This window comes from Nicotiana sylvestris, chromosome 1, assembly GCF_000393655.2.
Source record: "Nicotiana sylvestris chromosome 1, ASM39365v2, whole genome shotgun sequence".
Classification (NCBI taxonomy): domain Eukaryota; kingdom Viridiplantae; phylum Streptophyta; class Magnoliopsida; order Solanales; family Solanaceae; genus Nicotiana; species Nicotiana sylvestris.
Genome location: NC_091057.1, coordinates 154,483,509 through 154,504,071, shown reverse-complemented (window position 1 = coordinate 154,504,071; position 20,563 = coordinate 154,483,509). Strand labels below are relative to the sequence as shown.

The following is a 20,563-nucleotide window of genomic DNA, read 5'->3' as shown; positions in this document are numbered from 1 at the left end:
GGCTAAGATTTACCCCTTCATCTTTGATTGATTTGTTCAAAAAGGTTTTAACATCTTTTGAGTCAAACATTGGATATACTCAAAATTTACACAAAATTAATGAACACATATTATATACTTGTATGTTTATACATATTATTTATTATCACTAAATTATAGTCATATACCACTTCAATTTATTCCTATACTAATGAGGGTAAATTAATGGAGTATAATTTATAAGTGTAAAGTATATTAAAGTTTTTACCGAAAAGTTATTTTCTCAAAAGATCTCTCAATTAGGGAAACAAATTATCGCGGTAAACAGGGAATGTTTACTAAAATTCGCCCGCAATTCCCAGAAATTAGGAAAAAAGATTTTGAGGTTACGTGCGCAGTGATCTCATGCGTTACCAAAACAGCCGCCACTCCTGTTTGCTTGGCGCCCTTGTGTCCACGCCACGCCACCTATTCACTTTGCTTCTCATTTCATTTTCTCCATGCAAAATATTTAAATAAAAAAAAAAATCAATTTTCCACCTCCAGAAAAATTACAGAAACCCCTAGAAATTTCCATTCGTTCGAAAGAAAAATTGTTCAACCCCGGAAGCTACAATTTTCCGAAAAAGTATCCAAAATTTTGTTAAAATTCAATTGTCCACCTCTATACACAGAAAGACAGAGAAATTTCAATACAAAAACAAAAGTTTGTTCAACCTCAAAGCTTAAAAATAAAATAAAATTGATGGTGGGATCAACATCAACAAAGCAGGGGTTGCCGTCATGGATTGGGGCAGCCACTGCAACACGAACCACCGTTGAATTCGACAAAAACGTCGCCGTTTCTGGTGGGGACACGTCGTCAACTGAGCCTTCACATTCCGAGAACTATACGGATGTGAATTTGGGTTTTGGAGAGAGAGCTATTTCCGCCGCCGGCGCTGCCGTTCTCTCCGCCGTCCTTGTCAACCCTCTTGATGTTGCCAAGGTCAATTTTTCCCCCTTTTATTTTTTATTCTTTAATTAAACCTATATTGTTCTTTTAAGTTGCCTTAAAAGTTACTGCCTTTTTTTAATTGTATAGTAATTTCTATTTCTATTTAGTTGTGTGTTCCAATTTAACTTATGTAAGTGATGTCCAAAGTTTGTTCCACTGTTACATTGCAAATATCAGTGCTTAAACATGGATTTGTACCGAGGAGAACCTTTTGAACAGCTTACAAGATTAAAAGTTGTAATCTTGAGTTGCTTCTCTACTTCCTTGTCATTTAACTTCTTTCAGGCTGTTTAAATTTTAATGGCATCTTTCTTTCTGCTTTGCAGACAAGGTTGCAAGCTCAGGCTGCAGGTGTCCCTTATGATAGCCTTGGTAGTTTGGGACCTCTTCATGCAAATACAGTAGGTTCCCTGCTGTAGATGTACATCAACCTTCGTTCAATTTTGAATTGACCATGCTATGCGAAGTTATTAACTTTCACCATGACTTACAAAATTTACAATACGGGTGATAACCTAAATCCGTTTAATTTGTACAAAGTCCTCTTTTATACATCTTGTGATGCAATTCCGACTAGTTCTCACTTTGAATTTCTTACTCTTAATCCTTACATTGGTACCATGGTGTCCTACACATCCATTTAGTTTTTTTTCCTTCCCCGTGGCAAACATGGACATTAGAATGCTTAATTCTTTTTATAAATGGGAAGTCAAATATGTTTTCCAGAAATAATAAGAATTTTCTAAGGTAAACAACAAGAGGAGATCTTCACAATGCTTATAAACTCATTAACATGGCTAACAGAATTTACTATGCTAGTTGAAGCTATTAACTTTCACCACAACTTCCCAAAATTACATGTGATACTCCAAATTCAAGATAAAGCTGTTTAATTTGTACGAAGTCTTCTTTTATACATCTCATGGTGCAATTCTGACTAGTTCCCACTTTAATTCTGACTAGTTCCCACTTTGAATTTCTTAGTCTTAGTCCTTACACTGGTCCCATGGTGTCTACTTATCATTGACCAGTTTTTGTGTATAACATGGACACTGTAATGCTTCAAAATTTTTGATAAATGGGAAGTCAAATATGTAGTTCTGGAAAATAAAAATATACTAAGACAAAGAACAAAAGGAGAACTCCACAATGCAGGAAAAATCTGTTTTATCTAAATCGACTCGGTAGAACTACTTATATCGTCATGGGGAATTCTCCTTCAAGCTCGAGGAACTACCTGCACTTTCGGTTATCATGTTTGTGCTCAACCGTTTGGAGCCATATGAAATTATTATTGTCAGAGTTTTGATTCATGATAGTGGAGTGGACACTTTTGATGAAAGGCATGGTTTGTAGGCTACTAACCCTGGCAGAAACTAGCGGTGCTGGCCTGCTGTGTTTCATGCTATCTCCCAAATTTTGTGCATGAGATGTGTTCAGTTTTACCTAAATTATGAATCTAAAGTTACAAGGACCAACTTAAGTTGATTAAGTTTCCACTATATGTTGTTCAGCATATAATTTTTTCATCTGCTTTCTTGTCTAGGTGCTGACAGGTGTGAAGTGCACCTCATCAGGCACTCGTGCTGTTCTTGGTGCTGAACCATCATGTTCCCCAGATTGTTCCAGATATAAAGGAACACTTGATGTCTTTTATAAAGTAATACGTCAGGTTAGTTACTTTTTGTGGGAACTATAATAGTTACGTTTTACACATAGTTTGAGATCCTCTGCTTTGAAATCTGTGTCTTATTTGAAATCCGCTCAAAGTTATGAATACTATCACATCAATATCCATCATGAACTAGTCATCTAAGAAAGTGTGGAGGATGATTTTGTTGTTAGGCTGCAAAAACAATTTAAAACTTATAACTGTAGTTCCTTTTTCTGTACTTTTCTGGGGCATGCAAGACAACTCTCTTCTCATTATGACATCTGTTATGTACTCACAGAACAGCTATGGATTTTACATGAGATGGTCATGTAAAAGGTGATAATTCTGTAAATAGAGTTACCCTTGCAAGGGTTTGCTGTCACTACCTTCCTCTCCTCCCCCTCCCCCTCCCCCCACCTCAAAAAAAAAAGTTGAGTGTTGAAGTTATTGGTTAGAAGCTGATACCAACAGCTTCACCATAGTTGTTCTAAATTCATGCAATATTATCAGGTCAAAAAAGAAAATAAATAGAAACCATTGGACCTGAATAGTAGGGGATTCTCTAAACATCTTCTTTCAGTTCATTTCTGCATTTCATTGGCTCTGTGAAAGTAAACTGTCTCATCTATTTAACCCAGGTAACTTGTGCAGGAAGGAGTTACTAGATTGTGGAGAGGCACTAATGCAAGTCTGACATTGGCAATCCCTTCTGTAAGTCTCGATTTAGAAATTCATTTGTCTTTCATTTTCACTGGTTATTCAAGTATGAAGCATGCTGTTATGTGCAATTGCATTTACAGCTGTTTTGTTTCGTGATAGTTCTTATTAAGTGTTTTTTTTGCCTTTTGCAGGTGGGGATTTATTTACCTCTTTATGACATTTTTCGGAATTGTATGGAAGAGTATACATTACGTAATGTACCGATGGCTACACCATATGTCCCCTTGGTAGCAGGATCCTTAGCACGTTCCATTTCTTGCGTCACTTGCTATCCAGTTGAGCTTGCAAGAACACGAATGCAGGTAAATCTGATTATCTACTTGATGCGGATGGAAACATTACACGATTTCTTGTGAGAGTACTATGCTAATGGAATCTCTTGCTGCTAGAAGATGTTTATCACTATTACAGTTAATCTCGTGGATAAAACTAAAGATAGATGTGTAAAATTTACAATTTTCAAATATGTGAATATTGAATTTACATTCACAAAAAAGATCAAAAGAAATTACATATTTTGGGCATGCATCTATATGCTCCAGAAGATAGTTAAACCTTTTTCCCAGATTTTAAAAATATTTTACCGTGGAATTACAGTTAATCTCGTGGATAAAACTAAAGATAGATGTGTAAAATTTACAATTTTCAAATATGTGAATATTGATTTCACAAAAAAGATCAAAAGAAATTACATATTTTGGGCATGCATCTATATGCTCCAGAAGATAGTTAAACCTTTTTCCAAGTTTTTAAAAATATTTTACTGGATTATGGCTTGTATTCTTTCCAGATGTTTCTTTCCCTCTGTTGTGATTTAGTGGCTAGCTATGGTAAAAGCTAAAAGATGAAGATGGAAATCTCGTTCCACTGGTTGGGAAAACTAAAGGGTTGTTACATTGGTAGTTTAGAAACATTAGTTTCTTTGTGTGATGTTTGTCTTTATCACTAATTATGAGGTGCTTGGAACTTACCAGATAATGTTAATTTCCTTTTCGAAGAGCAGCATCACTTAGTTAGGTGTTTGGGTTTATCATGTTATGTATGTTTTAGATGCTATCTCTACCTTATTTTTCTGCTAAGTTTTACTTCGTCCGGTAACTTCATTTCTTATAGGCCTTCAAAGACACAAAAAATGGTGTGAAGCCCCCAGGAGTGTGGAAGACATTAGTCGGGGTCGTTTCTCCAGTCAATAGTGCAAACAGCTATCAAAATTGTAATACTTCTTCCTCAAACTTACTTTTGTTGTCTGCACATAGTTATGTTATATTATCTGTCCCTCTTCATGGTTAGACATTAGTCTTGAGTCGTTTAAAATGTGTGAATAGGTTCCTGCCTTATGCGTACATAAAAGTTGTTCAATAAACAGGCAGGGTATGTGGATCTACATGCTCCATCCTCTTTAGGGCCATCCACCTTTAACCAGCATTAGTCTTATCCTTCATACCATCTATTTTTGCCATCTTATGCTGTTTCCTTTTCTTCCCACCGCGATCTTATGCTCTTTCAATGATAGTGACAATATTACATGCGTGCTATACACACACGGTGGAGCTTTTATCTCTTCCTTGGATTCCGTGGGGCTCTGTTGAAGTGCAAGGTTTTCTTGTAAAACATTATTTAAACGACCTCATTTCTTTGTAAATTTATGGGGAAATTCAACATACCAATAATGCTAATGTGAGGAAGTTCTCTCCTAATTTATCTTGTCCTTAATTGATTTTAGAATAGATTCTACAAGAAGCTTTGACTTAAAAGGTTTTTGCTAAGAAATACTAGAACCTTTCACAATTAACTTATTTCTAGCAAAGGAAATACAAGTTAAATCCCATCATTATTTAAATACTTCACTCTAGTTTTAGTTGTTATTGAGACACAGAATGAATCAGCTAAAAGTGTAACTTACAGCATATGGCGTTGGAAATATTCAATTTCTTTGAGTATTCAATTATGGAAGTTTAACTGCTCCAGCTCTTTGCTTTATGGTTTTTAATGCTATGCTAACATTTGTGGTTAATTACTTCCCCACCAACCAATGGCTAGCAACGCGAACCTACCGCCTCCTCTGGACTGGTTTGGGGGCACAACTAGCTCGTGATGTTCCTTTCTCTGCAATTTGCTGGTCTACTCTTGAGCCAGTAAGTTCTTCTAGCCCATAACTGCGTGCTATTCCTGCGCTCGCTCTGCGTTTAATTGAATAGAACTCTTGCTACTTTTGTGAAGGTTAGGAGGAAGCTACTAGGCCTGGTGGGAGATGAAGCAAGTGCAACTACTGTCCTTGGTGCAAACTTCTCCGCTGGATTCATTGCAGGAAGTCTTGCAGCTGCTGCAACGTGTCCGTTAGATGTTGCAAGAACTAGGAGACAGATAGAGGTCGGTCTTCTCCCATTCACCTAAAATTTTCCTAAAAGAAACAACTGGCAGAAAGTGTGATCGCTCATTGAAAAGTTTACTTGGATCACGTGAGTAGTTGGACCTCTTAATAAGTTAATAGTGGGCTGATATCAAGTACAGAACATAAAGAGATTTTTGCCTGATAGTGCACACACCTAAATAAATTTCTTCTAGTTTGGCTGTGGAGTCTGAGTGTAGAACTCTTGGTTTCCTGGATCTAATGTCACATGTTGAGTGGAAAATTACGTTTAACCTCAATCACTTGATAAGTCTTGGGTTCGATCAAACATGATCTCGAAGTGAAAAAGATCATGTAATACTTTTTGCCTTAGGCATGGGTTTACATTGATGAAACCTGTAGTGGGAACTATATCAAGTACAAAAAACTTATATTTTGGATTCACTGCAGTTAAACTACAAAGAACTCTTCTAATGTCACATTTGGAAGTAGAGGGATGTTTGCATCAGATGTATCTCAAAGCAAGGTTTTGCGCAAACTGCCACGTCCAGGCACCGTAACAGGAGCTCTTCGGTTCAGCTCTCCATGGGAGCAGAGTTGCTTATCTCTCCCCATATATGCATGTCTTTCTGATCTACCATTTTTTCCCGTCAATTTTAGATAATTCAGTAATTGTAATGCTCCCAGTAGGGAGTGACTTGCGATTACGTCATTCTGTTCAAGGAAAAGTAAGAATGAGGAATATAAGTTAGTATGTTAAACCTGTGTTAATGTAGTCATAAACTTAACACAGAAAGTCAAACATCATATTTTGGTGGCGGATGGGTTTGTCGATACTCATTTTACTGAAGATATTTTTGTATCCTGGTTGTTCTGATAAGATCTTAATTTTTTTTTTGATGACCGAGAAATCCGTATGGAGCCGATCTTTGGACCAACTCGGTGGATAATGGGCCCGCCCCTCTACCCTTCTATATAAGAACTTAAATTTTTAACCCAGATTTTCTGTGTTACTCCATACCTTTTGTTTCCGTTGTTTGTTGATATGGCAGTCTATTTGATGAGTTTGATTTGTACGAATTAGCTTAGAGTTTCCACTGGCATCTGGCTACAACTTTCAAGAAACTGATTGTCAGATGCATTGCCTGTTATTTTTATTAATTTAAAGAAGCATGGTGGGTATGACGAAGTAGACTATTATCTCGGCAATAATGAGCCAAGCTAGTATTTTGCGGTGAATCCCCCATTAAGTAGCCATGCATTGTGATTTGGAATGCCCGATTATCTAGCATGCGCTTCATTTCTCGCTTTTTCGCTTTAAGCTCTAAGGACCTTGTCGCTTTTTTGTGCTCTCGATTTTAAAAGCACCTAGTTATTATAATTTCCTTCTTTTTGTTGGTTTAATGGAACTTTCATTTTACATTGCAGAATGATCCTGAACGAGCACTGAGAATGACTACGAGACAAACGTTGATTGAGATATGGAGGTACTTCATTTTGTTTCTTTATCTTCAGCTGCAACTCCCATCTCCCCTTCCAGCCCCTCTTCTCAGATACTGCAATATGTTTTGACCTAGTTGACAAAAGGTAGTTGGAGAAGTAATAAGCTCTCATGAGTTGATTGACTGTAGTATTAGTTTTGGTTTCACAAACTAATCCTTTTCTTTAGGGTGCCGATTGCCGATAGGATAATTGTACATTTTATTGAGTATGATAGTAGATGTATGAAGGATGTGATTCATTTTAAAAAAGGGGTATGGGGGAAGAAAGCTGTGGACAGAATGGGTATTGGGACCTCTGTTCCATTAAGAGACGACTTTTGTAAAAGTATCTGAGATCCCACTAAGTGATGACTTACAAACTCTCCACCATTTCTAGCTCCTTGTCTTCCTTACCCTTTCATTATGATGAATCCAGTTGATTCGCTTGATGTTATGGAATACCTGTTTCGTCGTGTTGTCCGTCTCCATTTATTCTTTTTCTTATAAGATACAGGGTGATTCTTTCATGCTGCTGAGAAAAATAATTCTATTTTTATCTGGGTGCTTAGTAAGTTTTTAAGTTAGTACAAAGGGGTAGAATGCTTAGCGGATACACAAAGTTCCATTTGATCAAGATGAACCTTGGAATATGCTTGTGTCCACCTGAAATCAGCATCTTGCTGAGTGTTAAAAGATTTGTTCTTGTACTGGAAACGATTTGAAGCATAATTGTAGTATCTCAGGACGTATAGACCATTGTCTTATAGTTCTTTGTGCTGTGAACTGTGCTAATTATTGTTTTCATGAACCAGGGATGGGGGAGCTAAGGGGTGGTTCACTGGAGTTGGCCCCCGAGTTGCCCGAGCTGGTCCTTCAGTTGGGATCGTTGTTTCCTTCTACGAGGTGGTAAAATATGCTTTGCGCCATAGGCATACCGCATATGCATTGGCAGAGCAAAGATGCTGATCAATAGCACTGTGATCTACACGCTAATGAGGGAAGTGATGTTAGCATAACTTGTACTGATAACAGGCTGAAGAGAGAAAGGACAATATTCGACCAAGTGTATTCTACTGAAGACCTGACCGTTTCAGTAATTTGGGTCATGACAGGGTAATTCCTTCTAGCCAATTTTGCCTGTGAGGCTTGAAGGTTGATTTATTCAAGCAAGTGGAGAAGTTTCTCCAGTGGTGTAGCTGATTCATAAATAGGCAGCCATTTATGCCTTTAGTTTCTTTGTAAATTCACAACCCTTCTCCCACTGTACCTATTGCGTACATACGGAGATATAATAAGAGAATAACAACTGTACCCTTCTGTATTTCAGATTCTTTGTACTAGTAAACAAAAGAAACTAGACTGTTGTGTTGCGTGGTAGTAAGATTTAAAAAAAAAAAAAATTGTCGTAGGAAACTTCCTGGAGGGAACTAAGGGATAATATACGTGGGGTTGCTTGCAAATGCTCGATGGCGTGGGTTCAGACAGTGTGAAACATGGGAGTTTCAATACGCAACTACAATTCAATAATTAAGTACAAAGCATTGAAGGAGAGTATGGGGAAAAAGGGAACCTGAAAAAAGAGAGTAATAGAACGCTGCTCTAAATGGCCTTACTTTTTTACTTCCACTTTTCTCGAGTTCACGTCTTCTTTTACTTGTATTAATCAGTGCGTTCCAGATGGTGCATTTCTTTATATCCCAGAAGTAGTGGCGGATCCCGGATTCCGAATAAGGGGGTTCAATATTATAAAGACGTGAACAGTAAAAATTTCATCTAATGGGTTCATCAGAAATTTGTTGAATCCAAATGTAATGTCAAACGGGTTTATAAAAAAATTAAATCTAAATAGGAATTAAACTATCGTCAAAACTCATGCTAACGATATGTTGGATTAACGTAAAAATAGAATGGTATAGCCAGTTTTCGGACTGATCATTCAAAAATAGCTAGCGTTTACCAAGTCAATGAAAAATAGCCACTATTTTGCTGCAACAGAGATCGGTCCAGCATAATATACTGGAGTTCGATGCACCTGTGTATGAACTCCAGCATATTATGCTGGACCGGTATACTTTGCTGGCTCCAGTATAATATACTGGAGCACCGGTGCTCCAAACTCCAGTATATTATGTTGGACTGGTATACTTGCTGGAACTCCAGTATATTATGATGGAGTTCTAGTGTACTTATGCTGAAACTCCATCATATTATGCTGGAGTTCCAGCATATTTATCCTGGAACTCCAGTATAATATGCTGGAGTTCAAGTATATTTATGCTGGAACTTCAGCACAATATACTGTATTTTCCGGGTTTTGAACAGTGTTTTCGCTCAGATTTATCTTTACATAAAAAGTGGCTAAATTTCTATAACTTTTGAAACTGGACTATTTTTGAACGACCAGTTGTAAATTCGGCTATTTTTGAATTTCTCCCTGGATTAACAGCTTGCTGGATGGTTGTTCCCCATTGTATCGTATTGTATTGTTATCCCAAAACAATGTTTGTTTTGATTGTTTCATTAAAATTGGTTGTATTGTATTATTAAATCCATTATTCCGGAACAATGAAAAGTCCCCTTTTTTGAAACAACCAATTTGGTGTGGTGGGATTGTTTCCTATTTTTCTTTCCAATTATGCCCTAACTTATTACTTTACAATTCTATTGTACCCTTTAGCTTCCTTTTTTTTTTTCTATTTTAACGCCAAATCTCCAACCTATAACATACTTTTTTTTTTCCAAAACTTCAGCCACCAACGTTAAAGGTGTTTTGCCGCCTTTCGTTTTATTTTTTTCTCCTAATTTGCTTTAAACTCAATTCTAATTAGCTGTGCTCCTTTGTTTTGCCTTATTCTATCTCGCTCCTTTGTTCTGCTTTCTTAAGGTATTTTGCCTTCTTCTGTTTTATTTTTTAAAATTAATTTTATACATAATTTTTGATAAATTTAATATTTAAACAATTGAGGGTATTTTAGTAAACTTATCAGTTACAGTACAATACGATACAGTCAAACCAAACAACAAAATATTATTTTACAATAATAAACAAATACAATCTATCCAAATATTATATTCATAAACCGATACGATACAATATAATACAATACATTATAAAACGACGGGGAACAATGATCCAAACAGAGTGTAAAACTAATAGTACATTAGTTTGTTTTGAAGTAATTGTTTTTACAAAAAAAAAGAACTAGTAAAAAGGGGCATTATAAGGAAGAGAAGGCAACAAAAATCAATTATAATAAATAATAAACAATAAATTAGTAAAAGATAATTGCAAAAACAACTATTTTAATAATTAAATAAGACAAAGAAGTTGAAGGCAAACAATAGGATCTTATTCGCCTCAATAGGATCTGCTGCGTAATGTACTGTTCAAGCAGTGGAAAGAAAAAACAATTGCAATGTGCGGAAAGACGGGATCGAGCGTGGACCCTTAAAAAGAAATTTTGAACCCCTTTGACCCCTAAGCTAAGCTTTAGATTTGTGTCAAGGGGATGCAATAAATTTTATCCTATATATATAGAGTGTAATCTTCCGACGAAGGGGGTTCGGACGAAACACTTCCGTCCCCTAAATCCGCCCCTGCCCAGAAGACGGGTCTGAGACTTGAAATGTTGAGAAAAGTGGAAATGAGAAAAAGGCAACTAAATATATAACCCCTGGAAAAATAAACATGAACGGATTGATAATTGAATCCATATGAAGAATGACCAATCATTGTCCCAAAGAGAAAAATGAAACATAATTTTAGGTTTTACTAATACTAAGAGATAAATTTAGAAAAAGTTGTAGGGAGAAGCGTCCATAGGGTGGATGAGATATGTAAGGACTAAAGCCGCCAGCATCAGCACGTATGCAATTCCTTGATCTATGGATGTTCCTGCAAATTAATTACCACAGATCATATTAGCCGAAAGGATTAAGTTACATACATTAGATTTGTCGTATAACAAAAAGATTTACCCTACACCAATTTAACCTGGCTAGAGCATCTCTAGTCCAAGTATACTCAGCTTGTGTAAGATTGAATACTAATTTGTTTTATACAGTTTTCATCAAGACTTGTAAAATTGTACATTTCGAAGGCCACTGAATGTTATCCTAAGATCTCTATCTCTGTTGCTCTTGTACCAGGAGCAAGCACAAGAGTTGTTTTATATAGAGATCTAGCTACTACAACTATTTTGTTTCAAGTTTTGGGTTGAAATGTTCACTTTTAATAAGTACGTTCTTAGATTTGTAAGTCTTCATTTAACTTAGCAGAGTAAATCCATATGATTCTTAAAAGTTTTATGCTACTTTACATAATTTTGAGTTTGATGTTGCAATTGTTTCTCAAAGTCAAAAGAAACACCCGACAAAGAATCTGAATAAACTAGGAAATAATTAACCCTTTCAGAGAAGTGAAAATCAGATCCTACAAACCCCCACTGTTCACAAGGCAAACAACCCAAAAAATGCAGACTGTACAAACAAGAAGGCACATTGGGGGCTAGTTTGGGGGGGGGGGGTTTGCATAGCAGATTAAAAAGGGTTTAACTTTTGTACACTGGTGGTGTATAAATGGTTTGCAACAATATGTAGTAATTCTAATGCGATTAACATTAAAAAATTCGACTAATTAACTCATTATGATCAATTATTTAGACTGTTAGCAAACGAAAGTTAAATACTAAGCGAAAAGAGAAGGGGATAGAGCAAACCATCACTGGTAGGGGCAGGAGCAGGGGCCAAGTCTTGAGCTTGAACACAAGGGATGAAATTGAACAATGCCATGGCAAATATGGCCAACAAGATTGAAACTACAATTTTAGAGGCAGCCATATTCTCCCCAACTTTTCTAACTCCAGAGAGAAATATATCTTGGTAACAAAACAGTGAGGAATGCTGGTTGAGACCTTTGGAGATTTATATAGTTAGTTAGTAGGATCTAGTATTCTTTTTGTTTCTATTTGTATTTTAGAATTTAAGTTATATACGTCAGTATAATATTTTTCTACTCTATCAATTACTTTGACCTATTATTACAAGTTAATTATGATTTTTAGTATTAAAATATCAATTAGTGCTTATCATAAATTTTATCTATAATTATTTTTTAATTTTTTAGTTATACTAAATTTTTATGATATCAGTGAATAAAACTTAAACTCTTTATTTTATTCTTTAAAGCGAGCATAGAAAAGGTGAGAAAATTGTGGGGTCTATCAAACTTTGTTGTTTTGAAACCCCATGTGCCACCTCCTTTTTTTCCCAACTCTTTATTCTTTTTTCCATCAAACCTCAGATTATATGATTAATCAGAGATAATGCATAAATAAATTAATTTAAAATTATTTATCACTTGTTCTATAATATCAATTGAATTGGATGCTAAAGGAGCTGGACTTTAGATTCTTTGTTTCTTTTGACAGATAAGTTGGACTTTATCTTGTAAATTTTATATTTTAGGCCAAAATATATTACGTCAATTGAACTAGAATATTATGTCGTTTCTTTTTCTCTGTCAATCCACATAAGGTGTGCATAAAATTTTGAAAAGGATTCTAAAGGGTGATTGACACCTCAATCCGTATTAGCAGCCACCTGATTTGAATTTGAATTTGAATTTGTGAATACATCTAGGTGAGTAGTTATCTAGCTATTACACCAAGATGGATACAAATAAATTGTAATCCCAAAGATATGATTGCATTTTTCTTTCAAAATTTGGTTATCTTTTTCCTGTGGTAAATTTTTATCACCCTAAAGGACCAGAATTTTATAGCAAAGGGAAGGCAATGGTCTTTTAATGAACTTTCCGCATTTCAAAATTTTTCACTATGAAACAATATAAAATATAAGTCTTAAAATGCCTTACTGGGATTTGTTCGAGCTCTTTAGGTCTTCAACACTTTTTCCTAAGTGCCAAAAGCAAATTAGAGCGATGAAACTTAGCTAGGTTCCAAATTTGGGTGAAACAAATTAAATATTGTCATTAGCAAAGGCAGATTCAAAATTTCAAATCAGCATGGGTAGAATACCGTTATACTTGCTAATCAATTGTAATAATATATGAGAACTTAATGAAATAGGACTGGTAATAAAAATGCATATCACCAATTTGAAGGGGGAAAAAGGTCACCAAATTTAAAGCCCTTGGACGATCACGAGGTAATCTCACTTGAAAAGATTTTTTTATCAAAAAAATAAAAGAAAAAAGATAGAAAAAGTAAAGGAAAAGAAAAAATAACGGAAAATAATTAATGATGACTATTTTACGCTCATATTATTGATAACATTCTCTTTATTCAATTTTTACGTTGCATTATCTCATGTAGATAGTCAAATATCAATCACATTTTTGTTTCGACGATGATTTTCTCAATAAATTTTACTAATATATTATTGACTATTGAATTTTTTGACATGTACTGTTTTTCACATAGTTACCCTTTTAAAAAAATTAAATGGATGATGGATCAATGCTCGAATTTACAATGAAAATGAAAATTAGAAGTATCGATCTTCAAATTTTGAACACCATTTTTCTTGAGACAAACAAGAATATCATCCCTAGATTTTGCTTTCGTTTATTTATTTATTATTATTTGTTCTTGTTTTTTGTTGGGAATATTAACAAATCATGGAGACAAGTTTGAGTGAAATTGAGAGAAAGAGGCCCATATAATGGTAGAAGGTGGGGTGGGCCGTTCGTGGAGCAAGATTACTTGGTATAGGGAAATTCCACATGCAAATTGCGACTAACATTAACACATCTTTATATTGAAATAATACTACTACTATATCTTAACTACAACACACCACATGCCATTGCATTGCTAGACCCTCACCACTCAATTACCACATCTTATATTCATATTTTTTTGCAAGGAATGGCCCGGCTATCCGCTTCACATGCCAAGTCTGATTTAAAGTTTATGAATTTAATTATATCAACTTTATTCATAACTTGTCTTAATTATAATGTTCATTATTAAATCTTTATACATATTCAAAAAATTTCCTAATACAATTACAAATGTCCTCCAAAACTTCTTTGCTTGTACTCTGCCGCGCAGACTTTTTTTTGTTTTGTTAAGCGGATGCATATTATAACTAAAACAAACTACCCGTTAGGGTGTACAAAAATAGTGTTTATGGGTGGGTAGATGATGCCCCCCTCTAGCATGCTATTGTTAGCAACTATTACAATCCATTGTTTTTCTTTCAAACACAGTTCCTGCAATTTCTATCCAAAATACATGATTGACAAACACCAGAGGAACTGTTGTTACAAAAATAGCAGGGGAAATCTCGACGAAAACACATTTTTAGTAACACATGAATAATAGGAGAAAAAAAATAATGCATGTAAGAAGAGAGTAAATTTTGGGGTGAAATTCAAAAATAGCCAGATTTACAAGTAGTAATTGAAAAATAACCAAGTTTTTAAAAGTAATCGAAATTTATCCACTTTTCATGTAAAGATAAATCTAAACAAAAATACTGTTCAAAATCCGAAAAATATTCCAGTTCAAATCTTTTACATGTGAACTTCCAACATAATATGCTAGAGTTCCAATATAATATGATAAAAGTTCATACACAAATACTCCAATTTCCAATATATTATACTGAAACTTTCCACGTTACACAAAATAGTAACTGAAAAGATAATGGTGATAAACTACTGAAATTTTCGTTAGTTATCTCCTTTTTTATAAGTTATTTAGTAGATGGACGTCTTCTTTTAGACAACGCTCCTTTTGAGCAAACTGAAAATCTTTATTAGAAAATATTAGACCACTGTTTGCATTTTCTAAGTTATTGCAAACGTTAAAGCTCAGTCTAATTTTTTGTGAGCAAACTGAAAGTTAAGGTGGTGTGTATACAGAAAAATAAAATGTTGTTTTTGAGAGTCAAACTCAAGATCTTTGTTAACTAAGTAAGTACCCTAACCAATTAAGTTATGAGAGCTTGTTGCTTTTTTATTTCAGTTCAAAATAATTAATCTCTTATTTAATGGATTTGCTATAAAATTCAAATATAACTACAAACGATAAATTTGCTAAAAGTATAGCTACAAATGATAAATACAATATAAATATTTCATGTGTCGCGTAGTTTTCCCTTTAAACAATAGCCTAAAAAAAGGACAACTGCGTAAATTAGTGATTAGGCCCAAGTAGAAAATAGTAGATACCCTCGTGGCCCATGAAAACAGTAGGTTAGTGGAAAATGTTAAGCTGTCTACCACGTAAAAATTACACGGGGCGCCTTATTTGGTCGCCCCCATTTACCCTATACTCAATTTTTTTAATTTTTTTAATTTGTACCTACTTTTTAAATAATTTCAGCCTCATTTCTCCTTCTCCTTCTCCTCCTTCGTTTTCTTCTTGTTCTTGTTCTTGTTCTTCTTCTTCTTCTTTCTTCTGCTGCTGTTGGTGCTGCTATGAAACTTCAGTTCATGGGATGGTTGCTATAAGTATGTTTATTAAATTATTTAAAAATAAATTATAAATAATTCCGTAAGTTAGTAGATAATAATTTGTGAATATTTCCACGTAATTCTGTTCTTTTCACGTTTATTGTTTTCAAAATTTATGATTTAGATACTGTTGGCAATCTGATTATTTTATAGTAGTAATACACTATGAAAGAATAAGGTGATTATTTATCTAGTATGTTAGAAAGCTTTTTCAAAAACGTCAGCTTATATAGTGCTGATGTTTTTACAAATGAACTAAATAACTTCAGCATCTTCTGGTGAAGTTTTTGAAAAAGCTTTATGACAAAACTAATGAATCTAGGACAAAAAAACTTCAACTATTTTAGTGCTGAAGTTTTTACAAATGAACTAAATAACTTCAGCATCTTCTGCTGAAGTTTTTGAAAAAACTTATCCAGGACAAAAAAACTTCAGCTTATTTAGTGGTGAAGTTTTTACAAATGAACTAAATAACTTCAGCATCTTCTGCTGAAGTTTTTGAAAAAGCTTTATGACAAAACTAATGAATCCAGGACAAAAAAACTTCAGCTATTTTAGTGTTGAAGTTTTTACAAATGAACTAAATAACTTCAGCATCTTATTCAGGACAAAAAAACTTCAGCATATTGCCTTTGCTACTTCAGGCCCATCTACTAGAATGCTGAAGTTTTGCGTGATTGCCTTTGCTACTTCAGCCCCGTATGCTGAAGTTACGCGAAAAAGTGGGTACGCTTGCAATTTTTTTTGCAAAGTGGGTACGCTTGCAATTTTTTTTGCAAAGCGGGCACAAATTAAAACGTGACCCAAAAAGCGGGTATAAATGCAAATCCCCCGTCTACCACGCGCAGGGGCGTACATGGATCGGGTTGGTTATGTTTTTATCAAAACCAAATCAAACCAACTATATTAGTTTAGATTTGTTCGATTTTGTCGGATTTTCGAGTTTTTTTCTTACATGAATATTATTTCAATCATACTTTGTTAAACTTTTGATAAGTAAATATATGTTTAATAAAAATTAAAAAACAAAATGACAAACATATGATCTATTAACATATTCTTATAGGAGAATTTTCTTAGTCGTTTGACAATAATTTTTCATTGATGTACAAGGTTGACTGAATTTAATAATTAAACATAAAAATCAATATGATACCTATATAATGATATGTTCTATTTAATTTTAAATTATCGAAATACCACTTTAAATTCGAAAAAGAGATAAGTTTAATAGGTATCTTGACTGAGGGTATACAAAGGAAACCGACACATCGTACCAACCCGGTAATCCCAGTCAAACCGAGAAAAAAAATTCGATTATGGTTTGGTGTTGGAAAAAAAAACCCGACCATAATACTCCCTTATTAATCTATTTATTTTAGCATGACTTATTAGTACTTTTAAATTATGTTTATTTTTATTATGGCTTTTTAAACAATATTTATATTACATAATTTTATTATCTTTATTATTGAATATTTTAGGGTAATGCCATGACACATCTCATATTTTATATTATTTTCTTGGAAAATACTTTATATAGTTGTATCTTACTAGGATTAAAGAAATATTTTGAGCATACAATATATGTTTTGCTCCACGAAGATTTTATCGGAAAAAAACTCGAAAAACCCGAATAACCCAAACATCCGAAAAAACCCGAGATTGAAAAACCCGAGATTGAAAGGTTTGGTTTGGTTTGGTTTTTAGATTTAATAATCCGACACAATTGGTTTGGTTTGGTAATTGTAAAATCCGAACGAACCCGACCTATGTACACCCGTAATCTTGACATATGAATATGGAAGAACAAAGAGATAGACGCATTTCACTAACATTTGATAAGAAAGTGATCATACAACCCATTATTTAAAGATAATAAAAATAGAGCACTTCATATTTAACTACATATTACATCCCATAAGAGAATCGTAAATATTTCTAGACATTCTTTCAAAGAAAATTCTATAAAAAGTCTTAAAAGTATATATAAAAATTATATATTTATATGTCGGTTTGGTTCAGATTTTTTTACTCAATACCAAATCAAAGCAAACCAAATCTAATCGGGTTTTTAATCGGTTTGGTTTGACTTTTTGGTTTGGTTTGGTTTGTACACCCCTAGCCACACGGGTTTAAGTGAAGAAGTGTTGAAGAATTAGCCCAAATAGCCGCCCCCAACAGTTTAAACTAAAAATAGCCGGTGAACGTATAATATATGCATAATTTATGTATTATGTATATATAATTGTGTATAAGAAATATATAATCTATCAATATAGCTAGAGAAAGTAAATAATGAATATGATCGGCTATTTGGGTAAAGATCTTTAGTGTTCCTGCGGTACCACCACTACCGGGTCTGAGTCATTTCCTTTTGTATCATAAATTCAAAGACAAATATTCTAACGAGTTTTCACCTAATCTTTATCTGAAAATTGATTTGATGTGTTGAATTCATCCGTGTGTGATGTTTAGTTTACAAAATCAATAGCTAGAGAATTTTATTCGGCATACTTAACTGAAGAATAGGGAAGATCATCCAACTAGTCTACAGTAGCAGTACTGGTGGTCATAAAGGATCATAATCTTACGGTTCGAATTTTAACATTTTAATAATTGAATTGTTCCTCTGGTCACAACTGTTGAATATGTTACTTATAAAATGTTTGTACAAAATTTTGGGGTATGATAAAGGCAAACTCTTGGGTTCTTTACAGTGATCAGCGGTGCATCGAGGTATCATAAATGGATTTTTGCTCAAAGAATATCAGTATTTAAATATGTATATATTCTATATACAGCTAGAATATAAATAAATTAATTGCACCTTCTACTATGTTAGATAAATAAAACTAAAGACCTAGACAGAAGATGAGGAGAAAATAAAGATGAAGGTAGTGATGATCACTGATTTTGGAGTATATATGAGCCTTGACTTAGGAAAAAAAGTTTCTTGAAGTATCCTTTTTAAGTTTAGTTGTGTCATTAATCTGTATCAAAACTTATATTGATAACGAAAATTATAAATACTAGATTTATAGAAACTGAACCATACGATCACGGATCAACCCATTTTCATATTATGAAAGAAAGTTTTTAACTTTATACACGAAAAACAAACTGCAATATAAAAAGTTTTACATAGAGAGAAGAAGGGAATCTGCTGGTTCTTAATAGGTCCAAAGAAAAGCTCCCATGGCAAATTTTCTCTTTTGGTTGACATTTCCATTGATGGGCAGTCCATACTGAGTAAGCAAACAGTCCAGCTTCCATTCTGGCATGTTCTCATATTCTGATCGTGTGTATCTTGGGTAATGCAACGGCATATGAAAACCATAGCCACAACGCTCTGTGCTGTGCTGGCTATTCGTGCCACCGCCATCGCCGCCAACGTTGGGCGGAGTTGGTCGTGCCATCGACTCCATTCCACCTCCACTCATTTTCTTTGAAAGTTTATGGTGGTGTGGAGAAAAACACAGGGGTACTGGGGGTATTTATAGAGGAAAGGAAAGGCAGTTTAGATTTTTTTTTTTTTGTTTTTGCTTTTTTCTTTTTCATATTAGCGGAGTTCTTATTTTAAGTTAGTAAATGTAGAGTACCATTGTATTCTAATTTTTTCATAATAGTAAGTGCAAACATAAAGAAAATATATTTTTTTAGAAATTTTCAATTTGTCACATATAATTTGAATAGTACCAATTGTAGGAGCCAATATATATATATAGTGGCAGAGTCAGCCTAAACTATGCTTTTAGGCTATATTAAGGGATTCAAAGCAGGTAAACAACAGATTTTACCTTATATATACAGTATAATATTTCGACGAAAGGGGTTCGGATGAACCCTCTTCCGTCCACCTAAATCTGTCTATATATATATATATATATATATATATATATATATATATATATATATATATATATCATCTACCTACATAGTGTAACTTGAAGCGGAGGGGTGTAAAAAATTGCTGATCTGCCACTGCTATGTACTATTGTCTAGTTAAGAGAAAAAAAAAAAATCGTGATATATGTAATTCGAATTATATGTGACGTCTTAGTTACTATGATGTCCGTTGCGGACGAAGGAAGAAAGATACAATATTACGGTTCTGAAATTGAAAAAATTATGAATTATAGATAGTTGGTGGCACAGTTGAGTGCAAGGATTAGAAAAGATAATTGTCGACAAAAGATTAAACTACTGTAAATCTAACACACTTGCAACTCCTTGAATTGTTTTTAGTCAAGATGGTACACCTATCAGTAGAAGATTGTCCCATGATGGGGACATAAATTGGTACGTTACATGTTACTCTTGGGAGCAAAATTCCAAGACAATCTTGACCAACTGGTAAAATAATAAGTTCCACAAAATAAAACCCCAGCAAAGTCAGGTTGAAATTTTCTTCTATGAAATCATGTGAAAGGGTGAAAAAAATAGTGAGAGTTGTAGGCTATTTTTGGGGTAGAGTTACAATTGCAATCTCAAATCTCAATGACTATATAATACGTATAATTTTTTCATTCCACTATACGACAAAAACAACAGTTTCCTTTTCTTAAAAATACATAATAAGAAGTGCTGATTGTTTTCTCGCGCTCTTCTTCTCTTTCTCCCCTTGCACCATAATTTTTGTATTAGAAAAAATGAATAACTAAGTTTAAATTATCAAAAGTGAAGACAAGATGATCGCTACTAGAACCCATTGGAGTAAGATTTATCTTCTTTGCACTATATAATCTTGCTTGACTAATTGACTCCTCAGAAATGATCAACATTAATGTTTGAAATCAATATTCAAAAGATTTTACATTACAATCAATGATACAGTACAGGTGGGCTAACGCCTCTCATATAATTGTATATACTGAATGGTTAGCAAGAAAACAAA

The 20,563-nt window shown here is 34.0% G+C and overlaps 2 protein-coding genes across 3 annotated transcripts; one reads left to right on the top strand and one right to left on the bottom strand.

Moving 5' to 3' along the window:
• The first annotated feature begins 501 nt into the window (after positions 1 to 501).
• LOC104244655 (mitochondrial carrier protein MTM1-like) lies at positions 502 to 8,502 on the top strand. Of its 2 annotated transcripts, none has more exons than XM_009800125.2 (10): positions 502 to 967; positions 1,303 to 1,377; positions 2,523 to 2,648; positions 3,282 to 3,341; positions 3,482 to 3,652; positions 4,464 to 4,563; positions 5,391 to 5,485; positions 5,571 to 5,720; positions 7,129 to 7,187; positions 7,994 to 8,502. In XM_009800125.2, the coding sequence occupies exons 1-10, from the start codon at positions 725 to 727 to the stop codon at positions 8,145 to 8,147; spliced, it is 1,233 nt and encodes a 410-aa protein (XP_009798427.1). In that variant the 5' UTR covers positions 502 to 724; the 3' UTR covers positions 8,148 to 8,502. The 2 variants fall into 2 exon arrangements, with proteins under 2 accessions (XP_009798427.1, XP_070025828.1); XM_070169727.1 differs by lacking the exon at positions 502 to 967 and adding an exon at positions 1,132 to 1,210.
• Positions 8,503 to 10,826: 2,324 nt separating this feature from the next.
• On the bottom strand, positions 10,827 to 12,089 carry LOC104244656 (arabinogalactan protein 41). Its single transcript, XM_009800127.2, has 2 exons — positions 11,900 to 12,089; positions 10,827 to 11,076 (listed from the first exon to the last, which is right to left on the bottom strand). The coding sequence occupies exons 1-2, from the start codon at positions 12,018 to 12,020 to the stop codon at positions 10,973 to 10,975; spliced, it is 225 nt and encodes a 74-aa protein (XP_009798429.1). The 5' UTR covers positions 12,021 to 12,089; the 3' UTR covers positions 10,827 to 10,972.
• Positions 12,090 to 20,563: the final 8,474 nt, after the last annotated feature.